The sequence below is a fragment of the Ascaphus truei genome, chromosome 6, assembly GCF_040206685.1.
Source record: "Ascaphus truei isolate aAscTru1 chromosome 6, aAscTru1.hap1, whole genome shotgun sequence".
NCBI lineage: Eukaryota > Metazoa > Chordata > Amphibia > Anura > Ascaphidae > Ascaphus > Ascaphus truei.
This window is the reverse complement of record NC_134488.1, coordinates 120,568,929-120,582,435: the sequence shown is the minus strand read 5'-3', so window position 1 is coordinate 120,582,435 and position 13,507 is coordinate 120,568,929. Positions and strand designations below refer to the sequence as shown.

Here is a 13,507-nt window from a genome sequence, read left to right as displayed (position 1 = left end):
CGGCTGTGGCGTAGGATCCAGTGGCGGAGCGGCTGTGGCGTAGGGTCCAGCGGCGGACCGGCTGTGGTGTAGGATCCAGCGGCGGAGCGGCTGTGGTGTAGGGTCCAGCGGCGGAGCGGCTGTGGCGTAGGATCCAGCGGCGGACCGGCTGTGGTGTAGGATCCAGCGGCGGAGCGGCTGTGGTGTAGGGTCCAGCGGCGGAGCGGCTGTGGCGTAGGATCCAGCGGCGGAGCGGCTGTGGCGTAGGATCCAGCGGCGGAGCGGCTGTGGTGTAGGATCCAGCGGCGGAGCGGCTGTGGTGTAGGATCCAGCGGTGGAGCGGCTGTGGTGTAGGATCCAGCGGTGGAGCGGCTGTGGTGTAGGATCCAGCGGCGGAGCGGCTGTGGCGTAGGATCCAGCGGCGGAGCGGCTGTGGTGTAGGATCCAGCGGCGGACCGGCTGTGGTGTAGGATCCAGCGGCGGAGCGGCTGTGGCGTAGGATCCAGCGGCGGAGCGGCTGTGGCGTAGGATCCAGCGGCGGAGTGGCTGTGGCGTAGGATCCAGCGGCGGAGCGGCTGTGGTGGAGGGTCCCCTTGCGGCCAAACACCAGCGGGCACTTGGTCGCAACGGGACGCCCACAACCAAATCCCTCTTCCGATGGCCGGGCCCGCGGCCTATATGGTACAGGGAGTTCCACGTGACACACTTCGGTGCTTTCACATACAGTCATGTGAAAAAGAAAGTACACCCTCTGTGAATCCCATGCTTTTACATATCAGGACATAATAACAATCATCTGTTCCTTAGCAGGTCTTAAAATTAGGTAAATACAACCTCAGATGAACAACAACACATGACATATTACACCTGTTGTGTTGCTACTTCAGATGTTTGCCTTGTGAGTATCTGCAAGCCGCGGTGTGCAGGACGCTGCACTGAGCAGAGATTGCACGGGGAGACAAAATGGAGTGTCTGATATACACTTCTGCCCAGTAAGGTGCATGCTGGTCAACATTGGCCGTACTTAAGAAATGAAGCCACCTGTACTACCAGAGAAATGGGCGGCACATTGCAAAGCATAGGGGGAGCTGTGAAATAAAATGGCACGGACTGTCCAGTTCATTTAATAAGTGAAATTACAGATAGAAAATACAAATAACATAAACGTGATAGACAGCTCCCCGCCTGCCGGCTGCCTCTCGCAGCAGAGGGGGGGCAAATGCTCCCTGATTCCATGTGCTCTCAGTACAACTCCCTGTGCTCCTTGCAGTCCATTTTCTGTGGGAAATTCCAAGTGTCTCTTACAAACCGTGTAATATCACGGAAGCGCGACTTCCGACGTCACTTCTCCTCCACTAATCCCTCACTTCGCTCGCCCTCTCCTTTCTCATCTTTCTTCAATCCTTGGTTTCTTTCTTACCTTTTTTTCTTTCTTCCTTTCTTATGCATGACATCCCCCCCCCCCAATTTTTCTTTTCTTTGATCATTCTTGCGTTCCCTGCTCTCACTCTCACCCCCCTCTTTCTCCTTTCTTTCGTCACCCTCCCCCTTTTTTCCCCCTTCTCAGTAGTAGGATCCCAGATGTGGCCCCAGTTGGCCCCCGTGCTGCCTTGTTACCCCTTGCCCTGAGTACAGCCCCCCACCAGGCGCTGTGCTGAAGTACTGCACTGGTATGATGGCAGGTAGGGTGGGGGGCTGCGTGTGATGGGGTGGTAGTGGCAGGGTTTGCTTGGGTTGGGGTGAGTAATAGCTCCCCTCTGGGTATTTGCAGATGGAGGGGTCACTGGTATGGGACTGCTGCACCAGATGGATGCCCTGGAAGTCGAACCTGTAGGCATATCTCTTGCCGTGAACCTTGCTCATGATGTTCTTGTCATAGTAATAGCGCAGTGCTCGGCTCAGCTTGTCATAGTTCATGTTGGGTTTGCTCTTGCGTTCTCCCCAGCGCCGGGCCACCTCGTCAGGATCTGTCATCTTGAACTCCCCGTTCACTCCTTCCCAGGCGATGCAGCCAGCGTTTCCACTGTCAGAGAGGAGCTCCAGGAGGAACTGCCACAACTGGATCTGACCACTGCCTACGGAGGTAGAGAGAGAGAGTCAGAGATGTGAGCTTCAGGAGGAACTTCCAGAACTGGATCTGACCACTGCCTACGGAGGTAGAGAGAGAGAGAGTCAGAGATGTGAGCTTCAGGAGGAACTTCCAGAACTGGACCTGACCACTGCCTACAGAGGTAGAGAGAGAGAGAGTCAGAGATGTGAGCTCCAGGAGGAACTGCCACCACTGGACCTGACCACTGCCTACGGAGGTAGAGAGAGAGTCAGAGAGGAGCTCCAGGAGGAACTGCCACCACTGGACCTGACCACTGCCTACGGAGGTAGAGAGAGAGAGTCAGAGATGTGAGCTCCAGGAGGAACTGCCACCACTGGACCTGACCACTGCCTACGGAGGTAGAGAGAGAGTCAGAGAGGAGCTCCAGGAGGAACTGCCACCACTGGACCTGACCACTGCCTATGGAGGTAGAGAGAGAGTCAGAGAGGAGCTCCAGGAGGAACTGCCACCACTGGTCCCGACCACTGCCTACGGAGGTAGAGAGAGTCAGAGATGTGAGCTCCTGGAGGAACTGCCACCACCACTGGACCTGACCACTGCCTATGGAGGTAGAGAGAGCGTCAGAGATGTGAGCTCCTGGAGGAACTGCCACTGCTGGATCTGACCACTGCTTGCAGAGGTAGAGACACCTATTCTATATCACATGTAGTCATCTTCCCCAGGGTGGATAAGATTGTAGACCCATAGAGCTGACTTCTACAGCATCGGGAAGATGTCTTCACAACATATTAAATAGGAACCAGAGAAAGAGAGGAATTACACACGGAGAGAAGGAAAAGGCAGGGAAAGATAGAAGCTCCAAAAGAAACTGCCACCGCTGGATCTAACCACTGCAGAGATCAAGCACAAGCAAGAGAAAGTGACAGGAGCTCCAAGAGGAACTGACACAAATAGATGTGACTGTGGCCTGAGAGATGGAGAGAGGCCAGAGAGAGGGAGAGAGAAAGAGAGAGGGCAGCTCCAGGAGGAACTGCTCCAGCTGCACCTGGCAACTGCCTACCCTGACCTTGTCATAAAAAGAGACAGTCAGAAAGAGGAGCTCCGGGAGAAATTATCCCCGGGAGCGGTCAGATTGACAGGTGGGTGTCAGAGAGAGGACTAAACTAAGACAGCCGTGATTGTTAATGGTAACTGAGGAACATCTACCACAGATCAGTGAGCTCCCAGAAAGAGACATTCATTAAGCGGTCATAGTGCTGACCGGGGCACTATCACTCCAGTGGAGGTCGATGGTAGTTTCTGTGTGATAGTGCGCAGATCGGGACTACTGTATCGTAATGAATAACCTGCAGAGAGAGATGATCCCGCAACAGTTGGATGTGCCCGCTGCCTGGGAGGTCAAACATTCTGCGAAGGAAAGTGTGGGGCGAGAAGAAAGAAAACAGAAGCAAAGGAAGATAGGGCGTGTCCTGGATCTAGTCAGAGGAGCCGATACAGGGCTCTGCATTTCCATCTAGCACTGCTGCCTTACTGGGGCAGGTCATCATAGGACCAAAGGGAACTAAATGAGAGCTTCTTCTGGCATATATTTATTTTATTATTTATTCTTTACAATACTGTACAGCAGGTTTTCATTTCTAGTTTTTTTCCTGCTCACTATTTTTTTTTAAACTGTATTTTAAAAAATAGCCTTAAATCTAAATTAATTTGGAGCTAATCCCCTCTCAGTGATATTAGTAGACCTCAAAGATCCTTATGTGAGAAAATTAGGATAAGACGATTCCAATGAGGACCTTTGTAGTCTGCATGGAAAACAGACTTGTGTTGCCCGGTGGAGTAGAAAAAGGGGACAACACAGCAGGAGTTACCATGTGAACACCCTACTGCAGGCTTTTGGGCCTTTATAAATACAAATGTAAAATAGAACCAGAATCAGCTAGGAAAAAAATGTAAATAAGGCATGCAATTTGCGTTTAAGGACATCACATGAGGCTCACTTTCAAAATAGGTCGTATTAGGGGAAACTTCCATTTAATCTGTGCAAGACATAACAACAGGGTGAATGAATCTTTGCTCGTCTTAGCACACTCAGTGTCACTTTATTTACTCCTCATTGTTTGTAAACTGTTGCAGATCCAGTCAAATTGTTAATCAAGACATTTCTGCTTTTGGCGTTTGCCTAAACTAATCGTTAGCATAAAGCAGGCGCCCAAGCGGCTGTTTTTATTTTTCCCCCTTTAAAATGAGCATCAATACAATCCACGCAGCAGAAGAGGACCCAAGATGCAAAGTGCTGTGGGGAAGATCATGTGACCAGGCAGTCACTAGATGCAATTGGTGCACTGCTAGAGAGAGGGTAGGACTCAAACGGGTGTGTCAGAGCCTGTTTCAGAAGAGGAAGGGAATGTGACTTTGTAAATTGCTATAGAAACAAAAAATGCGTGTTACATTATAATACATCTAAAATGTCATTCAGAGTTGTTTTAAAAAAATGCTACAAGTATTTTCTTATAGAATTACACGAACCTCAAAATAGAAATGTGTTCACTTTTGTTTTTAAACCAAGAAAATGAAAATCATACTTTAAGCGTGATTAAAACTAATAATATGAATACGTTGTTTTTAACCACTGTATCGGACTGCTCCTTTTACTGAAACATTGAAAGGACAGTCTCTGCTCATCTCCTCCTTAAATCCCTCTCCTGGCTTCCCATCAAGCTCGGATCACCCACAAAGTTCTCCTCCCTGCCTCCAAGGTTCTCCAATCATCTGCTCCTTCCTACATATCAGCGCTGATCTCTCGCTATGCCCCTTCTCGTCTCCAGCACTCCACCCATAACTGTCTCCTTCCCACCCCTTTCTCCTCTACATCTCTTGCATTAAACCTTTCTCCCTCGCTGCCCCTTACCTGTGGCACTCCCTCACACTCGGTATACACCAAGCACACTTTATCCCCATTTTTAAGACTAATCTTAAAACTCACCTCTTATGGCTACGCTTATAGCGACGGTGACGTCAGGTTGCGGTCGCTGGAAAAATCAAATTTAGATGACTTCCAGCGATCGCGACCAAGTCGTCGCTCCGTCGCGTCGCGCTTACTATAAGCGCACGCGATGTCGGCAATGCATTTGTTTTCACGCAACTTTGCGTCGCTGTCGCCGGCACTATAAACGCAGCCTAAGAAGCGTTGCAATACCCTGGACTCATGGCTACTGTCCCACACTCGCAGTCGCTCCTACCAGTGACTGCCATCTACTGCACTTATTCCCTCACCTGCTGATTCTCTAAATCTCCCATCATACCACTTAGGCCCGGGCCATAGAGGTGTGGGGAGAGCGGAGGCGCGCTAACGCTGAGGCTCGCCTGCTTCAGTCAGCGCGATTGCACGGACTTGCAGGCGAGCCAGCGTACGCGAAGGGAGCCGGGGGGAGGTGGTTGGAGGCGGGGCAGTGACGTCGCTGGGCCAATCGCCTGCGACGCACTGACGTCAATGTCACGGCGCCGACGTCACGGCGCCTTGACGTTGACGCTGCTGTGCTGTGATTGGAGGTTTTCAGCCGACAGCGCGCTGAAAAACAGCTTGGCGCTCAGCTGAAACCTCCGCCTCAGCACGCCTGCGGACGCTCGCGTGAGCCCCCTCTCAAGGCATCCTCATTGAGGATGCAGGGGCTCAGCGCGGAGCGTCCGCACGCCTCAGCACGGCTGGTCCATCTATGGACGCAGCCTTAGATTATAAGCTCTCCTGGGCAGGGATTTCCTTTCCTATTGTCTGATCTTATTTGTTGCCCTCATTGTATTATAATTCCCTGTACTGTATTGTCTCTCTTGTAAAGCGCTAAGTACAGCTGTGGGTACTATATAAATAAAGACATACATACATTTGTATATTAAGCACAAGCAAGTACAGAGAGAGGAACCTGTTGCAGTGGTCTGACTACCTCCCCTTACTACCTGCTGAGACCTACGGGCAGGTTACATAAGAAAACAACAGAGCCTGCTGGCCCAGCGCCGTGTACACATTATACAGGGGGGGGGAGGGACTGGAAACACAACCTCAGGAGCACTTGGGGGTGACAGAAATGTGAGACGGGGGAACATGAGAAGGGAGGAAATAGAAATGGAACCTGTGAGGTGAAGAAGGAAGTGAGCAGAAGATGTGTAACGAGGATTACACATTTTTTTGGTGTCGTGTTTACTTGGAGACAGTTGGGTACGTTGATGAGTGTGTAGGATATGGATAAATCTCTGGTGTTGCGAACCTTAGGGGTTTCTTTATCATAGGGCAAAACCAGTGCACACATTTGTGCTAGGTTTATACCAGGAAAGCTTTCAATAAGATTCTTTTTGTTTGATAAATATAGGGGTTTATTCACACTGGCTTTGCACCATGGGAACCTTAGTAAATAGGCACCCCTGTTTATAGGCACCCTAGGGTGCAGGTGCGGACCAGCGTTAAGGTGGTGCAATTCTGGGGCAAAAAGACTACCGCATAAGTATCAAAGTCCCGTTTAAAACAAAAAGAGTTTTTGCTTTGATATATCCAGGGATTTGGTTGCCCCAGATTTGCCCCGTGTTTGCTTTGTTCCATAAAACCTGAAAACGGAAACGCCGCCCGTGCACAAGAAACGCTTTCGCAACAAAACGTTGTTTATTTATCTATCCGGATTTGTAAAAAAAAAAACAACAAAAAAACCCGTAACAACAGAATAATACATCTTTACAGAAACAAGTATAATCATGTCTGCGCTCTGACCCCGGGGCCCCCCCCTCCTCCAGGCTCCTCCCCCCCCCCCCCGGTGGAGTATACAGGCAGAACAGTTTGGGTCTCTAAATAGCACCCTTCAACATCATAGAAGAGGCAGCCATCTTATCACACACACCCTGATATCCTGCTCAATTTGCTACCACTGGGAGGTGCTGAGAATAAAAGATGTCAATATATATATATATATACATATATATATATATATATATATAAATATATATATATATGTATATATATATAAATATATATATATATATATATATATATATATATATATATAGAGAGAGACCCCCTATATACAATATGGTGTGAGCTGTTCTCAGTGCCGAGTAAAAGATCAGTTCTATTCAAATGAATGGGACCAAGAATTCCCCCAGCACGGGGAAGTGGCTCCACGGCATACTGAATAACATGTAAAAGGAAATGTGTCGGTACATGTAGTGTGGGATAACTTTTTATTGGGTAAGCTCTCTGGTGCTAACCTCCCTTTATCAGGAGGAAGGGGGGTGTAACAGGGGAGTTATCCCTGTTCAGGTAATGTGCCTCTAATCCAGCAGTGTGGTGGTTAACTGCTGGTAGTCAATTAACAAACACCACCTGCCTGATTAGATTGCTTAGAAAAGCTTGTCTTTTGAGACAGGAAGAGAGACTCCTTAGCTCACACCTGAGCTGAACTTGGAGACAGAGCAGGGATTGTCCTTGACTCTCACAACTTGTCTTGAGCCCTGCCAGAAGAAACTTCAGAGCTGCTTCAAGACACAGGGGAAACTTCTAAACCTGAATGCTGAAAAAACCTGAGGAAAGGTAGCAACGCAGGAACAGAGAAGATTTTCCCTCCAAACCACAAGGAACAGATAAGACTTTCATTTATGAGACTTTATATATCTGCTTATTTTCATGCTATATGTTTGGGGCTGGGAGACATGCTTATCTAAAGGGAGTGGTGGATTGCATCGTATTTCACTAGAAATACCCCCAAGTGAATAGAAGCTTTGTTTACCCCTTGTTTGGATGGTTTCCTGATGTTAAGGAAACAGGTGCACTAAAAGCCTTATTTAATTTCACTATCACCAGACTCCCTTGCATACCTCTGTGAGCGTTCGCCTACAGGGGGTGTAAATGTTTGTTAGTTCATAAACCACTGGCAGTTAAGAGGTTAAAAAAGTAATCCCAAACAACGAACGTGTGGCTGCCTTTCCTGGCACGTGTTTGATTGGACTGATGAGACTGCTTGGCTTGATCAAGATGTGTACGTAACGTGTCAGGGAATTTGGGCATTTCACCATCTAATAATTCAATTTGCCTACGAGATTTTAAATATTTTGGTACACCTGGCCCTGAAGTTCTCCTAAACCATAACCAGCAAAACTGAACACGTGGTAAACCAAGTGGGGTCAGCTAGGATCCCTGCCACTGGGCAAGTCTCTCTGCACCATTCCACTGGGATCACTTACTGGAAACGACGAGAAGTCGGTGTGCCGCGGTTTTCACAGGCCCGGCCAAACACCATGACCAGGAAAGTGGCACAATAAAATGAATCGCGGCACCATGCCACCCAAGGACTGGGGCAGATAGGGCATATTGATTTTTTTTTCAGGCCCTGCTTTCAGCCACACAATCACTGCCCAGGACACAGGAAACAAGGTGGTGACCTGAGGGGTTACAAACCTGGGTTTGAGAGACGGCTGCTGGTCGGCCCGAGGACCTGGTATGGATCTGTGAAAGAGATGAGCCATTGTTTTGAGTATTAGTGGCAGGAACAGTTATGGGTTTAGTGAGAAAAGACTGTTGGTGCAAAACTTTAGTAATATTAGTGCAAAAAAAAAAAACAGCAACAGGTTTCCCAGAATCCCCTTGTGTGCAGCACCCGGGGGCACTGAGCCATGGTGTCAATCTAGGTCTGAATAACTATTTCCAACATGGATTTCAAGTAATACCCAGACTCACCTTGGCTGCTTCGGTTTGTGCTTCCTGTGCTTGTGATTCCAGGTGTCTCAGGAGGGGAACCTACAAGAGGACACATTGTTATTTACATATATACGGATGTGTGTTTGTGTATGTGTGTATCTCTCTCTCTGGTGTCTCTCTGTGTCTCTCTGTGTCTCTCTGTGTCTCTCTGTGTCTCTCTGTGTCTCTCTGTGTCTCTCTGTCTCTCTGTCTCTCTGTCTCTCTGTCTCTCTGTCTCTCTGTCACAGGTTGTAATACCTTTTATTCAAGTGTAATTAAATAAGAAACGTATGATGTTTAAAAAAACTCAGTACCCTATTATTTTTTCTATGAATAACTCTAACGTTGGCCCACTAAAAAGTGTCACAACTTGCAGAATATCTACTTTTCTCTAGGCCCAATATGGCTACTAGAACTTTGAACTATATATGCACAGTATATAAAACACCCTTACTTCCCCCAATGCCTTTTCCCCTCCCAGAGATCATGAATATTGCCTCTCCCTTCACTAATCAGTACTCCGTCTTTTAAACACATTGCCCTTGTACCTCTGTGGATTGAGCCTGCGGTTGTGTTCCAGTTTATTCTCCTAACATCTTCATACAAGGGCTCTGTGGATGTAACACAGAGACAGCCAAGGTCACCCAAAGTAATTCCAACATGAAGCAGCACTCATTGCTCACGCATATCGTCTGAACTCCAACACATTCCCACAGTCACGCCTCCTTACCTGTCTTCACGTGGTTCCGTGGGGTCACTTGCTGTGCTGGTACAGTAGGGACTGATGAGTATGTGAAGGTCGGGCTGTCTGTGGAAATGTTAGAGAAACCAAAGAGGGTTATGGAAAGAGGAGGCTCAGTGAAGAACATAGCTGTGGATTAAGGGGCTTCCCAAATTCCATGCCTGGGCTTCTTATGATTTGTAGATTATGAACCATGGGCAGTTCACTTTCTGTCCCTGTTCTTCAGTCATCATTGAATTAGACTGTAGGCTCTTGAAAGCAGGGATTTGTGTCTGAAAAAATCTATGTACACAGCTGGTATTTCTTCAGCACTATATAATAATAATAATAATAATACAAAAAACGTGCCTGTGGTGGAGAAGGTGTTTTGGGTGTGAGTGGTTTTAGATGTGGGGTACAGAATTTTGTAAAAAATGGGTACCCCAGACTTATTCTTGGTAAGATTTCTTGGATTTATTCTCTGAGCTGAAAGAGATGGATGATTGGGGGGAGGGTTCTGGTTTTGGGGTACATACTCTGGCGGAGATACGCCAGGTGGGACATCAGTATGTCAGCGCTGTAGGAGGACGCTAGTCTCAGGAAGTCTTCTCGGCTCATCCTGCACAGCTCCTTCCCATCCACTCCCAGCATCATTGAAGAGTCTACATCACAGAGTCCGTACTCCTTCACCGCCCAGTCCAGCCATTGGGCCACATGCTCGTGAGTCCACACCATTGGGTCTGTGACGGGGGAGACACCATGATAAACTACTATTCAAAGATACCCCTCAATAATCACAGTCCCTAATTATGCTGTACTTTCCCCTGATTTATAAAACGCCGTTTTCACTGGTGTATGGGACTTAGTAATTCTCTCTGATTTGTAGCACGAGAGGTGTTGTAACCTTTGATGACGTTTCACTGATAAAAATAAATCCGTACTTTTCCCTTAAAATGCCATTTGTGGACCTCGAGCACCAACATTTGACTGCTCTTCGGGGGTTATCATATCTGAAAACGTAGTGGTAATGTGTCTGACATCGAGGAATCCTGAACCTGTTAAGAATTGAGGTAAAGCTTTATTTAAGCTCAAACTACATCTTTTCTGTTTGAAAGTGTGGCAAGAACTCCCCACACGCTATTATGCAAAAGAATTTGAGACCACCGAGCTTATAATGTTTTGGAGAAATGTAACTACTGTAGTGTTTGGCTGTTGCCCGAGTCACTCCCCACTACCCCCCCGACACGCAAGTGAGGCAGTCCTGACCTGCAGGGACTATCACTCTCTTTTCTTCACTCCCATTGGCTTGGGAAGGAGCAGTAGGCCCAATGTTCTGGTTGTCATGGTAACTGGTCTGGTAGTTTGTGTGAGGCCCATCGCTGTCCACTTCTGATTTGTCCACTCGTAGCAGAGAGCCTCCTCCACTGGGCAGCCTGAGGAGAGATCAAGGGGCACAAGAGATGTTTAGTATATTCAAGAACACTGACTCTGTGCGTGTGAATGTGTTAGAGCAGGGGGCTCAACTCCAGTCCTCAAGACCCTCCCAGCACGTCGGGTTTTCTGGATATCCCAGATTCAGCACAGGTGGCTCAATCAGTTGCACATTCAGCACAGGTGGCTCAATCAATCCCTGCTTCAGCACAGGTGGCTCGATCAGTCTCACATTCAGCACAGGTGGCTCAATCAGTCCCTGCTTCAGCACAGGTGGCTCAATCAGAAGATCAGCCCTTGACTAAGCCTCTGATTGAGCCACCTGTGCTGAAGCTGGGATATCTTTAAAACCTAACCTGTAAGGGGGACTTGAGGACTGGAGTTGCCCCCCCCCCTGTGTTGGAAAAGCCACCTACCTTGTTGTATGTCTATATTAGAGGAGCCCACTAGGTGTGGTACTGTATGTGTAATAGAGTATTACTAGGATAGGTGCTAGAGAGGAGCACGTCTCACCTGGATACAGATCTCTCCTCTGCCTCCTGTTTGATACTGTGCTGCCTGTCACTGGGTGACACCCAGTGATGCTCTGGCAGGGTCCCACGCTCCTTAATGCTGGGTGAGTAATCCTCTGGCATCTCTGTCTTAAGCAGTAGTGGAGAGAACAGAGTGTGATCCTCACTGACCACAGACAGAGCCTCCTGCATGGGGAGACACAATGTTAAGGCACTTACAGAGCATTGCTACTTTAGCTCTTTATAGCATCATCACCACTCCTGCAGACACCAACAGAGTATCGCTCCATAATACTACCTCTTGTAGACACCAATAGAGCATCGCTCCATAATACTATATCTTGTACACACCAACAGAGCATCGCTCCATAATACTACCTCTTGTAGACAGCAACAGAGCATCGCTCCATAATACTACCTCTTGTAGACACCAATAGAGCATTGCTCCATAATACTATATCTTGTACACACCAACAGAGCATCGCTCCATAATACTATATCTTGTACACACCAACAGAGCATCACTCCATAATACTACCTCTTGTAGACACCAAAAGAGCATTGCTCCATAATACTATCTCTTGTAGCCACCAACAGAACATCGCTCCATCATCCCATCTAGTGTAGACAGCAGCAGGGTGTAGCTTAGTTATGCCTGTACAGCATTATACCATACTCGTTACCAATAATTAGGGCTTTGCATGTTACTCCTTTAGTGAGTATTGTGCTGGTGCTATGGGTATCAACCACACAAACTTCTTTATTAACATGTAATTAGCCCCAACTAACTATGTACTACAATAACTCATTTGATGTTCTAATTGGGAGCCTATACACCTTTTTTGAAGCTTGCATGGTTTCCTTGATTAGGTTATTACAGGAAAACATATGGAAGCTCTCTCAGAGGAGACCACAGCTACTAGCCAAAGGGTCTTCGCATCAAGGCAATTTGGGGAAAAACTAGCACATTTTCATCTTTTACCAGCATATCAAAGTACTTTGCTCCCATTTTGCACTGTGTGCTTCAGCTTGGGATTGGGAGAATGTCCAGAGGGGAAGAGTTCCATGAGACACAGACTTGGGGTATCAGATTCGGTGGCACTGTGTGTCATTTTCTCGCCATCATTTTTTTTTGTCCTTTATTATATGTTGAACATTTGCCAAGTTTGAGGAAACATCAGCATTTCTGGCTAACACAACCTGTAGCAAGTGTGAGCAAACTGTTTCTTAAATGTGACACAAGCGTGAGCTAAAAATAGTGCAATGCGTCAAAACAAATGTTTCTTTGCGTTAATATACAGACCCCCAGGAATGTCCCTGATAAACAGGAAGAGTTGACAACTGTGGCTGTTACCAATAATCTTTAAACCACGTCTTTCTTTCAGCTTGTAATGCCTACATCCTGCTGCTGTTTCTCACTGTCCTGTTATATTGTTTAGCCACTTTCAAACCATCAGTTATGATAACCCCGGGTCATTTCCTCTGCCGGCGACGGTCATGCCATGCTTTCCTTCACCTCCCCACGGGGCTCCGAGGCCTAACTGGCTCATTTTGGACTTCTTACAAATGAGCTAAGGTGTGTGTAAAACTGCCGCAGTGTTGTTTATTCCTCATGTTAAACAAGTCATCTTCCCTCAGTGTGAACCCTATGATAGAAGTCTGTGTTGTTGCCAAAGAAAAACTCATACACACTCACATATGCACACTCACATATGCACACTCACCTATGCACACTCACCCCCACACACTGATCTACTGTATGCACACTCATATATGCACTAATTTATGCACACTCATCTATACACACTCATCTGTACACACTTATTTATACACACTTATCCATACACACTCACTCGCACACTCATCTATGCAAGCTCATCTACACACACTCATCTACAGTATGTACACTAATCTATCATGACCCCTATGACGACATTAACCCTTTCAGTGACCGCTCATGCAATCGCTAGTGTCGCAACGTCCAAATCTAGAGAGTGAGTCTTTCTATTCAGTTCTGATTGTGGCAGCGAAATAGTGTGAAGTTCAGTGAAGGTCACGAGCGCCACGAGAGAGAGAGAGAGAGAGAGAGAGAGTGCTGGTTC

At 47.4% G+C, this 13,507-nt stretch overlaps 1 protein-coding gene across 3 annotated transcripts in view; it reads right to left on the bottom strand.

Moving 5' to 3' along the window:
- Positions 1 to 1,087: 1,087 nt before the first annotated feature.
- LOC142497785 (Friend leukemia integration 1 transcription factor-like) overlaps positions 1,088 to 13,507 on the bottom strand; it is a 43,814-nt gene continuing 31,394 nt past the window's right edge. For 2 of the 3 annotated variants that reach the window (XM_075606087.1, XM_075606088.1), the window contains exons 2-9: positions 11,407 to 11,591; positions 10,729 to 10,895; positions 9,999 to 10,202; positions 9,472 to 9,549; positions 9,290 to 9,352; positions 8,742 to 8,801; positions 8,463 to 8,510; positions 1,088 to 2,054 (exon numbers count right to left, since the gene is read on the bottom strand). In XM_075606087.1, the coding sequence (XP_075462202.1) occupies positions 1,543 to 2,054; positions 8,463 to 8,510; positions 8,742 to 8,801; positions 9,290 to 9,352; positions 9,472 to 9,549; positions 9,999 to 10,202; positions 10,729 to 10,895; positions 11,407 to 11,591 (1,317 nt within the window). In that variant the 3' untranslated portion in view covers positions 1,088 to 1,542. Of the gene's footprint in view, positions 2,055 to 2,170; positions 2,630 to 8,462; positions 8,511 to 8,741; positions 8,802 to 9,289; positions 9,353 to 9,471; positions 9,550 to 9,998; positions 10,203 to 10,728; positions 10,896 to 11,406; positions 11,592 to 13,507 lie in introns of those variants that run through there. The other variant, XM_075606089.1, reaches the window with a different exon arrangement.